The following is a 13,574-nucleotide window of genomic DNA, read 5'->3' as shown; positions in this document are numbered from 1 at the left end:
CCCTGCAGAAAACTTACTCAAAGGTATCAAAAACCTGGAGAAATACTTCTTTTTAATCATGTGGGTCAGGGGTCAAATTTGAATCCACCAGCACCCATAACTCACTGAACTTGAGTCTCATCTGGAGAGGCTAATAAAAAACCTCCAAATTCTCCAAAATACCCTCAAACGGCTATAACTCTTTAGGATTCTGTGTCACTGAAAAGACCATACCTTGTGTCAGGATCGGTAATGGGGGTGGACTGGGAGGTGTGTGGGGAGGGTTCATATTGAACCTCCTGCTGAACTGTGGGGATTAGTAATGATACACGGAGGAGAGAACAATTCAGGGGTCTCTGGATACAATGTCTCAGATTTGGTCCTACATCTCAGATTACTCGGCAGACTATGGTAAAGTCTCAAATTACAGGATGGCAGATTTGTTTTATCTGATTCAGCATATCAAAATGCAAAAAAAAATTTCGAACAAAATGCCCCCCACATAGTTTGGCACATAGCCGCTTCTGAAAATGAAAGTCATTTATCTTCGGTTTCCAGGATAGACGTTTTGATCTCAACCAGTCCGCAATCACAGAAAACCACATTGACCAGCACTGCGATGCTTGGAATTTTTACAGTAAATGAAGATGAACTCATGTATGAATGTAGAATGTACACATAGAAGTGAGCTTGTAGAGGATCCTACATATACATGTATTACAGGAAGACGCTGCTACGCACAGGAAAGTTTCACTCGGTAACAACCATTTGTCAACTGCTGGTTGATTTTTGCTCGGTACCCAGCATGTATTTTGTGCGGAACAAAAGAGGGCATGTTTTTTTGGTACTCACCACACAGGTGCACCATGAGGCGCACAAGGATGTGCGCGTTTGACACGGAGCACACTGACTATGCGTAACTAATTTATTCCAACATGTATGGTCTTTGCGTACACGATGACAAGATTATACAAGACTGACCAGGAGCACAGCATAATCAATCAATTATGCAGATTACCAATGACAATGAAAACTGAATTTTCTATAGCCATCAGATGCACAGGTTGCCTCTGTCATTCCCTCGGCATTTTTTTTACAGGGGGAGGAGCCGATAAATTCCCGCAGATACCTTGGCTTGTTTGCCAGTGTTTATTTGTGAGGGAGCAACAGTTGGACCCACATGGCTGGCCCGACAAGCTGTAAATCATGGAGAGGATGACCCAGGCCGGGGCAGAGTGTCAACCAGGAGCATTGTCCTTAGTTGGCGCAGTCTGTATCTTCACTGCCGCCTGCCCTTCAGGTTTCTAAATGGGGGACAGCGACATGATGGCTGACGGTACTCGAAACCACCATCCCGTGGTGATTCAAATTCCACCGAGAGCTCTCAACCAAAGACAAAGATCTTTTCAATGTCATTTCATACAGCACCGAAACTCTGCTAAGCTGAAATTCTGACACGAGTTAAAGTTGTTGTTGAAGCACATCCATGCGAGAAAGCAATTCAATCGCATAAGGGTTTTGCCACGCTGAGTAAAATAACAGGTACACGTATAACTAAAACCCTTGCATCACTACATCCTCCAAAACAGAGAGCAGGGTCTATAATGGTGTCGAAAAAATTTGGACTATAAACAGCTTGGGTTATAGTCGCTGGGGGGAGGTACGGAGAGATTTGGAGGGTGTGCGTCGGGGCGGGGATTGAAGTGGAAGGGGGTGAAGGAGAAACCTCTTTGGTCCAGTCTAGTACAACTGACACCACATAATGCATTTTGCTAATCAGCGTACAAAGGAGCATTATTACTAAGAACGTGCTACTGGAATCTTCACCAGACTACAAAGAGCATCCATTTTACCGTTACGTACTTGGTCGGGTGTGACCGGGGATTGTTCCAATGCAGCAGGCTTCTCTATATCACTGTGGATGAATTTGATTCGGCGCTGTGTCTGAAACAAAGAGAAGACAAAAACAAACTGAAAATTAGCTGGTTTTTGGTTCGAAAGCTTTAGCATGACCTGTAAAGGTAATATTGCAACAACAGGCTTTCCATGAGTTGCCCAAGACCTGTATGAAGGCAGGTGCAGGACATATTGATCAAAGACAGGATTTAACAAAAAGTGCCACCTTAAAAAAATGTCTTTTTTGTGGAAAACAATGATAGGGGAAAATCTGACAGCGAACTTAATGATCAATGCAGGGATATGAGACGAAGTGTCTGATGTTCTATTGCAGTAATTCTGCACTGACCCTTATGCATCGACAAAAGAGGGTGCTGTGATCTCTAATGATTGAAAGCTAAACCTTGAGTGAATTTTACAAAGGTAATTTTCTTTCCTTGAATGGAAGGGTAACCATTCGCACTTTGGGCACAAGTCACATGGTCACAACTCATACTTTTCAAAGATTCTTGGCGTGACCCCTGGAGACTATAGGCGTGGGGGCGGCTGTGAAGTTTTGGCACACCCCCCTCATCACATTTTACCCTCATCTCAACTCCTAATTTATTTCAGTCTTTTCTTTTACACGAGACACAAGTGAAAACCATACTGTCCTTTGTTGAGTAAGTAGACACATTTCAATCAAATCCCCCCAAAATGTTGCTACACTCGGAAACATGTGAACCTCTCCTCCACCACAGGAAAAAAGTGACTAAGAAGTATGTCATAAATAGGTCACTATTTAACATCTGCAACAATTTGGGGGTCTATCCCACAAGAACATGGCAACCCATTTGAAAATCTCTGAAGAAAACTGACCCAAAGGTATCAAAAACACAGAGATTTTTTGGTAGTAATAATGGGGGTCGGAGGTCAAACCTGAATCCACCAGCACCCATAACTCACAGAGCCCCAGTCTCATCTGGAGAGAATAAAAACCTCCAAAATCTCCAAAATACCCTCAAACAGCTATAACTCTTCAAGTCAGTCCACCAGTGAAGGTAGCCAAGGGGAGGGGAACATTTGATTAAAAGGGGGGGGAATATGCACAATATTTCAATTCACACCTGCTGCTATTTGACACTTTTGCACAGCTGTACAATTGTTCCCATCCAAGTTTAAAATTCTCTTTTACTTGCATTTCAAAATTCCAACTTTCCTTTCCCCAGCTCCATATGTGAGCATCTGGAACCCCGCCTACTTAGCGCAACAAGAAAGGAGAGAGGAAAAAATGGAGATCAGAGAGTAACTGAGGAAAACCGTCTTTCAAAATCTGCATTATCCAGACAGTAATCCATTAAATGCTTTTAGATTCTGTGGCATAATCTTGCATCTGTGAACCATTTCTTTGGATTATGCTCTAATCAAGATGTACATGTATAAGCAGAACGGTCTGGAAAGCTTGTTAAATTTTTTTTGGGGGGGAGGGTTTAGCTGGGGATAATGGACCCACATTTCAGCACCCTTCAACAAGGCAGGGAATAACACCACTGCTGACAGAGCATCTCTGACCATAAGATATAGGGACAGACTCCCCCCCCAAAAATCCTGTGGAAAGATGACAAAACTTGAGATGGCCGGAGACGGTAAAGGAGGTCCGCTGGGATCTATCCCCATGAAACTGAGCAGAACCACTGTGGGTTTCAGTGGGTTTCAGAATTAAACCCTGGCCCCGATACTTATTCAATGTTGAGGCACGATTATGCTGGCTAGTAGTGATTGATACCTGAGGGATGGGTGCCTAGAGGTGGGCGGCTGAGAAGGTTGGAACACAACAGAGAGCCAAGGCTTGGAATTCTCTGAACACAATCGTAACCAAGATGGAATTTTGGAGAAGGGGGTTGGGAGTTTAAACAGGAGAGTTGCCAAATTGCATGCATCTACAATAATACTTACATGTATAAGGTTTTAAAAGAAAACGTTCCACGAGCAAAGAAAAAGGGACAAAGATAAATCGGCCAATAAAATCAGTGTTAGGTTTAACTAATAATATATAAAACAATACTCAACAGATAATTTTTGACTAAGTTTATACACTATTGGCTTGGCCAATCTATCCATTTTAGTTCAAATAATCAACAGTATTGATGAACTGCTTTCTAATCAAAGTACATTGTAATACTAAGCATTTCAGATGTCAGGTCCCTCTTTTCAAAGGAGTTTTCCTGGCCGGAAAACTTGTTGGCCCTTTCTCTGAGAAAGCAAATTCTTCCACAAGAAAATCGACACGTCCAGCTTTTCTAATCTGAAAAACACCTGAACTGGTAACTGAGGGGAAAACAAATGCCTGCTCCCTGAAGCTGCTGACAGAAATCAATCTTGTGACCCCTGCAAGTGTTGGTTGGTTCACCTCCTGCAGAACCGTGGGGAATGGGGGAGGGGACGCTGTACCAAAACCCACAATTTAAGTCTGTCTGGATCACCCACATCAGGCAGAAACAGACAGGAAATCATTTGACCACCCAGTTGGAAACTTGCATCCTCATACACAATTCCCATCCCCCTCCACACTCAAATCCCGTCAGTCAAATTAATTGATGTTCAGTTATCACATGAGAGCAGACTGTGAGTGGAACCGCAGTTAACCTCTTTCCCCCAAATGAAAAAAAAATATGATCTGAAATGCCTTGCAAAAGACTGATGTCAAAGTACTATGCAAATTAAGGGAGTCAGACTTTGTGTGTGTGTGGGGGGGGCTTTGAAAAACATTTCCATGATTATCTTCAAAGAAAGTTTGACAAGTAGCAGAAGTGAGATGGGGAGGCCTGGGGCGGTGGACAGGTTTCTTCTTTGCCAAGATTTTTGTTTCTTGACCCCGTAGCATGCTACTGAAGAAAACTGGGTAATCAACTACGGATCTGTACAGCATGCAATACAAAAACAAAGTAAAGAGTCATTTGAAGCTTTGCACGATCCGAGTGGCAAGTATGGAAAGACAGTTTGTGGGTACACCTTGAAAAAGATCTCGTTTGTGAGGAAATGTTTGCTCTGCAAAGAACAACCTGTGTGGGAAGATTTCAAAGTTTTGAATGGTATCCTCTGTTCATCTTCAGTATAAAATCAGATGTTCTGTCGCTAAAACAACACCTGTTGGCAGTGCTTTAAAATCTGTGAGAACACGTGATAAATTGGTAATCAAACAACTGTCGGTGCATCAAAATGAATGACTGGAACAGGGTTTGGGATTTGAGCCTGTGGCCGGCCCTGAAGATGACACAGTCATTCTACACAATACTAATTGAACTGTCCGGCCTTATGTGAGGGATCTCGCTGTTTCTCAGTGAATTTTTTTTTGGGGGGGTGTCATTTCAGCAACACAGTAACTTACTGATTAAAGGACACACAAATGGGTACTTAATTAACGACAAAGAAGAGAAACCTGATAAACAAGCCAATCATTGAATGCCAATATAAGCAAACACAACCAAGGTTTACACTTGCGAAATCTTTGCAAAACACTGGAAACAGCCCACATCTCGAGTTCCAGCTAGCCAACAATCACCTTTTGCCCACAGAACAGACTGAATAAATCACACGGCCATAATCTGTCCAAATCCTGATTTTATATCTCCCAAGCTTGCTAGGTTTTACGTCTCTTCTCCCTCCCCCGTATACACCCCCAACTGCTGTGCAACCATGCAAAGCACAGTGGACCGAGAAAAAATTGAGACTGTCCACCCCCATCTGTCAGGCAACTACTTCCAGGCATTCTTAGCCGGAGACCAGAAAACATTTTATGCCCCTTCATAAAAGTCGGAGGCTTGTGAACAGGTTTACCTGTGGCCGAGACTAAATGGCACAAAATTAACAAGAGCTGTTTTGGAAAGGAATTTACCGAGGCTCTTTTGGACTAACCATTTATTTCCCTCCCTCCAACCGCACCATCACCGCTACCACCCATCCCTTACTGATGATCCAACACAGCTCATCAAATCCGCCCAACACTTAGCCGCATCATTCAACACCAGGATTTATTGAATGGTTTTTATGGAATTCCTGTCATCAGCTGGCTGTGTTTGGGGGAGGGGTACTTTGCAGTGAAAATTCCTTCATCAAGTCCACATTCTTTTCTCCTGCGGTCACTGGTTGCTGTTGCTTTCCATCCCCCCTCCCCTCCTCCCCCCTCCCCCCCACTTTATTTAATAACACTACATTAAATTTGCAGCAAGTGTCAGGTAAAATTGAAATTGTTTCTTCTCCAAGGATTCAACCTCTCCACCAACCCCCATGAAATCTACCTTCAGTTTAAAACATGCTTACATGTAGCAGCTGAGCAACGTAACATTAAACTCAAACTTTAGATCTGACAATGAAAAATCAAGACAGATTTTTGGGGGCAACTTTCCAAGGCTCAAATATGCTGACTGTGTGATTTGCCAAAGAGCAAGGGCATGTGCACTCTACTGGATCTAAAATGGGTGATAACTAAGATTCAGTATCTACATTCAATGCCCCATTCCAATGCATTAGCATTCACTGCCATGGATTGACTTTGTGAATTTAAATGTTTATGAAAATCTATTCAATTTTACACTGAACCGACTACTGGTTCTGGTTTGGGTTTCCCAGTATGGTACGCTTGTTTGGTTCATAGAGATTAGTTTCGCGGCTTCAAACAGCTTGATGTTTCCTCTCTTGAAGCTCTCCTCCATGTAACTTGGTACCCCCTTTTGGATAACCAATTTTCGGATAACTAGTTCCAGTACTAGCCAGATGGGCACAGCCCTACAAGAGAATATTCCGCCCTCCAGACATCTATTCTAATGTCGAGTTCTCTGGGGAGAAGGGAAGGCAGAGAAGGTGAGGGAAGGGAGGGGAGGGTTGGGAATGGGTGGGTGGGTGAAACTGGCCAAAGTTGCAGCTTGATGAGCACTGAAACTAATTGCTTGATGCTTGAAACAAGCCTAGAGAACATGTGGCATTTCCAAGCTCGGTGTACATATAAACGCATTGCTACTTCTCTTGTCTCAGCTCAAGTCTGTTCTTTCTCAGCCTCCAAATGACTTAACCCCAGCCGTCTAAACTTTGCCACCTTTTATATCTTTTATGGCACCACCGAGATTCGGAAATTTGCAAACACTCGCCCATATCTGTCCCCGAGAAGATGATGATTTACGAGGCAGGAGGGTGGAATTCATGTTGTCGGTTGGGATTAATTTCGAATCACATCGCACCTTTGGCGCCAAACATGTGACCAGGGGGTATTAAAATGAAAAATTAAAAGTGGAAAGAGATATTAACTGACACAAAACTTATTCTGATGACACTTTTCACGTGAAGATAGTCTGTTCTTATGCACAGGTATGGAAGACGGACAATATTTGGGGGGGCACATCAGAAGGGAACAGCTCTCCTACATGGTTAGTCTTGTTTCAAGAAGCTACCGATAGATAGTGGACTTCAATGCTGTTTATTTGGTAGAGGCACAAACTCGCAAAATATGTTTGATCTTTTCTAGCCTGGTGAAAAGAGAGGGAATAGAAATCTTGAATGAGGATGAACAACTGTGGAAGTGGTCCCATGGTTGACCCCAGACATCTTGGACCAATACTACTAAATGTACATGATGTGGACTTTAACAAGTTTGCAGAAGATTTGATCGCACATGAGCAACCTGCATTTGAAAATTGACAGAAAAATCCTACAAGTTTGCAGGACTTTCATGAATGAATGGATGAATGGTGCCTCTTCTAAATCCATACGGCTCAGAAGGGTTATATACAAATGACTTTCCTCCAACTTGACCACAACCACATAAAAACCCCAGGAAACAGAAGTTTCAGGAAATTACCAACTTTCATGATTTCAAGATGTTACCCTCAATGGACAGAGCAGACAGAAAAATTTCCCACACTATGCTACACAGACAGTGACAGATACTGAGGCTTGGAATTGGGAGAAATCTTGCCTACTTAAAAATTAAATTTAAAGAAAAAAGTGTCAAGAATTAAGATGGCATCAAAACCTGACATGAGGTGGATTTTCTCTTATTTGTGAGAACACAACAGATAATCCAACTGATCAGTTCACAATTCATCCAGTTTCAAATTATGTTCATCTTCTCTCAGTTGTGACTGAAACTGATGGTTTGACTTGTGACTGGCAAGTGATTGACTGGATTGCAACCTCGGAATCCAGGAATTACATGTGTATTAGCAATCAAATAAGGGAAAGCTACACATGGTGATCAAGATGTATTTGTTGAAAGTAATTTGGGTGAATGTCGGTCACTGTTTATAGTCTCAGGCACAGAACGGTCAGTGCAGTCAAACTGTTGATCAGGAAGATCTCCCAGATGGAGCATCGTTACCGAGCTGCCATGTCTCTAGCCGAGCAGAAATGAAGCCAAAATTACTCGTCCCACCGGTTTCCAACCCAAATGGATCTTGTCGGAGTTGTAGCCCTTGTAGCCCGGACTCCTGGACCCCGAGAGGGGTGGAAAGCGATAGGGGTATTGACAGCTATTCCAGGGACCAGTCTGGGCTTTATCGGCCACAGTGGGCCAATAAGTCCACATTTGTCTTCACTTAGCCATTTTTTACAACACTCAGACCTGGGAGATATGTTTCTCCCACACCCGACCAACATGTTTTTCTGTAATGTAATACATTTTGGGGAATGAATGAGCCGAAACAACAGCTTAAACTGACGGTTCTGGATTTTTGCACACAAATTCCAAATTTTTTTTCAGCAGGGAAAGACCCTTACCTGTTTGTTTGTCTCAGAGAGCAAACCTACAAAGTTGCTCTGAACAGGCCTGTCACATTTAAAAACATTTAACTGCTAGGCAGCATTTTTAGAAAATATTTGAATCTAGCCCTTTATCGAACAAGAGGAGAAAAGGGATAGAAATGATGTACAATACAGCCACTTCAAATCCACCTGGGGAAAATGAGTATAAAAGCTGTTAAATTGGAAATTCTGGACACCAAATTGCCCTCCGATTGGCCAATGCCCACCTGCTGTAAATGTGGCATAATCACCGATGACAGAGTGTTCTACATTCTCACATGAGGTTGTCATTAAACAAAGTGTATAGTAAAATCCCACGGGTGGTCATTCGTCTTCCTTCAGTTCTGTGCATAATCATCTTTTTTGTCAAACGGATATCTTCCTTCAATCAGAGAATTAGGCCATGAATGAGTAGCATGCTCAGCAGCAGTGGAACATCCTTACCGGTGAGTAGTCTTGAAACTCACAAAAATATAGAGGGATTTCACTCCTCTTGCTTCAATGGTTCTTTAGCACGTTAAAGGAACTATTACCGAGTACCAACCACAAGGAGTCTACCACAGATGGCTGATCAAAACGTTGAATGTTAACATTCAAATGCACTAGAACATTGTACGATCACACATCAGCTCTTATCATGCTTGCAACCATTACATGTAATTTCTACTTCAACCCTAAACACATCTCTTTCATTCTATAGGCAATGCAAGCACCTTTCCCGAGTATACAAAAAACAGTAGTCGTGGGCAGTGAAAGTTGTATTCATGTGTTGACTGGTGGCATTTTCCAGATAACACCTAACAAGTTTCAGTCCATGTTTAGAGCGATGGACCACATATGTTCACTAACAATATACTCTACATTTTTAAGAATGTGATTCAATCGTACTCTACATGCTAGCCAAAGTGGCACATGACACGGGCTCTTTCATTATGCCAGAAAAGCTATGTACAAGTATACACATGTACATGTGCGTAAAGTACTGAAAACCCATGCAGAGAAGCGCATAATATCATACAATCCTCACGGAAAATTTGATGTATTTTTGCACGTACCAGCAAAATATGTAGGAAGTCGGCCCTCGGCCTATTAAGTGGTCATAACTTTGTGTTTGCATGGTAAAGTGAGTCAACAAGGAAGATATTTCCAGAGTCAAACAAAAATATGCAGTCCCTAGAATTTGAATGATAAATCTGTCAGGTATGCTGGGGGTCATGGATTCTTGAAGGTCAACATCGGACATGTCTGTTCTTCAACCCATAAATAATAATTTCGATTTTTTTTTAATATCCAGGGGAAGACAGAATGTTAATGTTGACATGAAATAAACTTATTCCCATTCTTTCTTTCTTTATTTTCATATAAAGAGAGAGGGAACTTTTGAACTGCGTGCTATGAACGTGAGTTTTTACCACTAATGCAGTGGTTTTAAGAATTATTTGTATCAATCAATCCAACTGCCGCAACTTCGAAAAATGTGCCCAACGATGAACGCTGCTTACTGGCTATGGATGCATGCAACAAAAAATTCGAGGGATAAAAATGAGAAAATGCCAAGCTAAACATGACTCTGGACAGCATCAGCAAAACAAATTGGATGGCATAAGTAATGTAAATTAAGATGTAAAAAGGAGGAATCAATGATGCTTTGTGGTGAAGTGGTAGGCATGGGTGTTTTCTCTGTATTGAAACGATACTGAACATCAAGTCCAGTTAGCTGACAAGCCACAACTTGCATTCTCTCAAAATTGAGAATGTCATCGGGTGCTGGATTTCAAAGAAGGAAGGCACCTTCAGACTATTCTCTGATTGTTCAGAAACCCTGCCCCTCACTGACGGCAGGTGCTCCATCCAATCTTATCTAACAATGATCCAGCGTCATCTCAGAACAAACACTGAGCCTTTTAACAAGTTTTTCAAGTCACAACTGGCAGAATATATGGGTTGCCGCACCAGTCGAAGTCAGGACGGTGTTTTACTGGTGGGCATATTTTACACACAAACCCTGTCCACCTCTCTTACCCCTCAAAGACAACCGATCGCATAAACAAGAGATTCAATTTATGAAAACTCTCCCCCACACTGGAAGCCACGAGGGCCAGGGATCAACAATGATATATACACCTCCCTCACTTGTTAGGGGGGCCTTGCGAGTACACGACAATTGTTTTTCTTTTCCCCAAAGTGGGTGGGGTGGGTGATGGGAGTTGAAGTAGAGAAGGTTCAGGGCAAGATCTACAGTGTCCTCCTGACATATTTTTCTTTCTGATTAAGAGGTTGGTATGTGAGTTCACGGGGTGTATTCTTGAACAGGGCATTCTCCGTTGACAGTGTTTGGTTGGGTCGATGACAACGGGAGATAGCTGGGCAGAGATCAAACTCAGACCACCGGCTTCTGTGGGGTCTAGTGAAATTGTCAAACCCTACATTTCGTATTTGAGGTTTATTCTGAGAACTGCAAAAAATCAACACAAATCAATTGCTGTGACAAGTGTCTGCATTAACAATGTTTGGGGAATGTTGTAGCAAACACTGAAGCAAACAGGGCGACAAAGCAAACAACTTGCAACAACAGAGCCAAGTATATCGCTAAGGTACCAAGCAGTCACCTGCTGCAGTCGAGTCGATCGCAAGTCCCTGCGAGTCCATCAGAGGTCATCCAGCCACAAGCTGACCAAATGAACGGTAACAAGAGAACGTTCCTTTGTCACTGTTCATCCTGCCACCAGACTAGTGACTGGACTTGTGGAAGGACTTGGGAAGGTCTTGACTACACCTCAGCTCAGTCTGGTGTTATCCCCCTCCCCCTGCCGCCCCCCCCCCTGTTAACAGGGGCACCCTTGTAAAGCCCCCAGGGACTGGTGAACATCCCCACAATAACTATAATGTGACACATACATGTATGTGGTCCCTACAATTACATTGTGTGCACCGTTGGCTTAGATATGTAACTAGCAAGAGACTGCATTGTAATGTATTCAATTGCAATTTTAATGCCGAGAGTGCAACAGTGGTAAGTCCACAAGCATGAAGTCTTCACCTGTTTGAAACAGAGGCCATGCTGCACCTAAGCACACAATGGAGGTCATCTAGGACTGAGAAGGCCCCAATCAAAGGGATAACTGAAGACAGAAGGCTTATAAACTGCAACGCTACAACACGACACATTGGGGTTCGTGTGAAAAACTGAGCCCTACGTGGATCAGGACTTCGTTAAGGCAAGGTGTTCATTTCTTTCTAGTGCTTCATGCCAACAGGACATCCATCCATTCTGCAGAGGCCATACATGCAATGAACTCAACAGAGAGCAAGGTCACTCGGCAGGCAGACTTCACTTGATGCTTAAAATGGAACAACCAATCAAAAGAATCTTTGACTTTTTGGGGGGGAAAGAGCCCTGAATCTTCCAACATGGGAGGGGGGGAAGATGTGTCTAATCTATTGATATTCCCTCCGAAACATCAATGAAAAATACATCTCTATACACATTTACATAGGAAATAGCTTGCCTGCAGCATCGAAGCCAGATTTCATTTGAGTCTATCTAGGACGACAAGCTCAAACATTTCCAACAATAGTGACTGACCGTCATAATTGAAATTTTATCCAAGCCTGTCTCGTTTCGGAGTGACATAAATGGCCACTGGACTAAAAACCAGAGAAAAAACTCGATGAGCAAAAGACTCTGGAAAACCTTTGTGGCTACTTGCGTTCCACTGAAATTAAAATCATGCACTGACCTAACAAATTAATCTTGACTGTGCGGAGTCACAAGCTAGAGTGCCTGGTCTGACTCCTTCCCCAATCACACAAGCCTTCCTATGCAAATTCACCACACCCTTCCACTAAAAACATTACGTTGACTATTCCTTAAACGCTTAGACAACTTTTGCCTGCTAAAGAATCATAATGCAGGCAAAGAAAACTCTTGAGATTCAAAGAAAAAACCAAGAACTTGTTTTAATCTAATGGAGAATAACCTTTAAGTATATCAAAGAGTTCAGAGAACTTATAATTTTGGGGGGACACTTATTTTTGGAAGAAGTCCTAGCGGGGGGGGAGTATGTGTAATTGTTACTTGTCTATTTGCTTCATTACGCATGGCTTCTTTTTGAGGAACTTCATAGTCTGGCACCGTTGCTTCTCTCCCCAGAAAAGTTTGTGGACTGTGATCAATTTCAGAGAGGAAACCAATTCTTTATGAACCAGAGCTTCAAACATGTTCAAAATACTTGTTTTCACACACTGCAGGCCATACATAGCCCCCCCCCAAATTAAAGGGCTAGAATACATTGCCAGGAAGGAAACCAAGTTAGGGAAGAACTTAATTTTTCAGACATTTTCACAAAACCTCTTCCTCATACATGCAAATAGACACTGTGCAGAATGCTAGAGAGACAGAGATGTCACTGATATGCCAATTGCGGGTACGTACTCATCTTTGACAAAAAATTAACCTCCAAATTGGATCCAGGTTTGCGCCCAATGAGGATCAATTTGTCCCCATGTTTCGTTCATAGCTTGGGCGTAAATAACCCAAACAAAATAACGTTGATGCTACCCGGTGAACTCAGCGTGACTGTGATGTGGGCCAGCTGAGAGCACAGCCCCAGCTTGGCAGGGTCACCCCACTGCCACTCTGTTGCCGACATCGAGCCTGCTATTCGACACTGGACAAGCAACGGACTCAAAGAAAAGAAAAAAAAGGGTTCAACTTCAATTTTCTTCAAGACAGGGGACGACTTACAATGAGTCGTATGAATAAAAAGTAGCATTTGCTTTTACTACCATTTTTGAAGCATTTGCTCGTGTCTGTATGAATAATAACGGAACAAACGCTTTTGCTTTTAGTGCATTTGCTAAAAAGTAAAAGTATGTACTTTTTACTCTGCTTGTGCTTGACAATAAGCAGTTGCTTCATTTTGTAT

General features: G+C 42.6%; 1 protein-coding gene across 8 annotated transcripts in view; it reads right to left on the bottom strand.

Moving 5' to 3' along the window:
* Positions 1-13,574, bottom strand: part of LOC110974214 (ELKS/Rab6-interacting/CAST family member 1-like) — an 86,627-nt gene that overhangs the window by 24,090 nt on the left and 48,963 nt on the right. For all 8 annotated transcript variants that reach the window (XM_087135756.1, XM_087135757.1, XM_087135762.1 and 5 more), the window contains one exon: positions 1,843-1,923. In XM_087135756.1, coding sequence (XP_086991882.1) covers positions 1,843-1,923 — 81 coding nt within the window. The remainder of the gene's footprint in view (positions 1-1,842; positions 1,924-13,574) is intronic.

The sequence above is a fragment of the Acanthaster planci genome, linkage group LG04 (genome assembly GCF_054643075.1).
Source record: "Acanthaster planci isolate LZ-2023a linkage group LG04, COTS_SCS, whole genome shotgun sequence".
In the NCBI taxonomy this organism is placed as follows: Eukaryota; Metazoa; Echinodermata; class Asteroidea; order Valvatida; family Acanthasteridae; genus Acanthaster; species Acanthaster planci.
The sequence above is the reverse complement of the archived record's forward strand: the minus strand, read 5'-3'. Positions and strand labels throughout refer to the sequence as shown.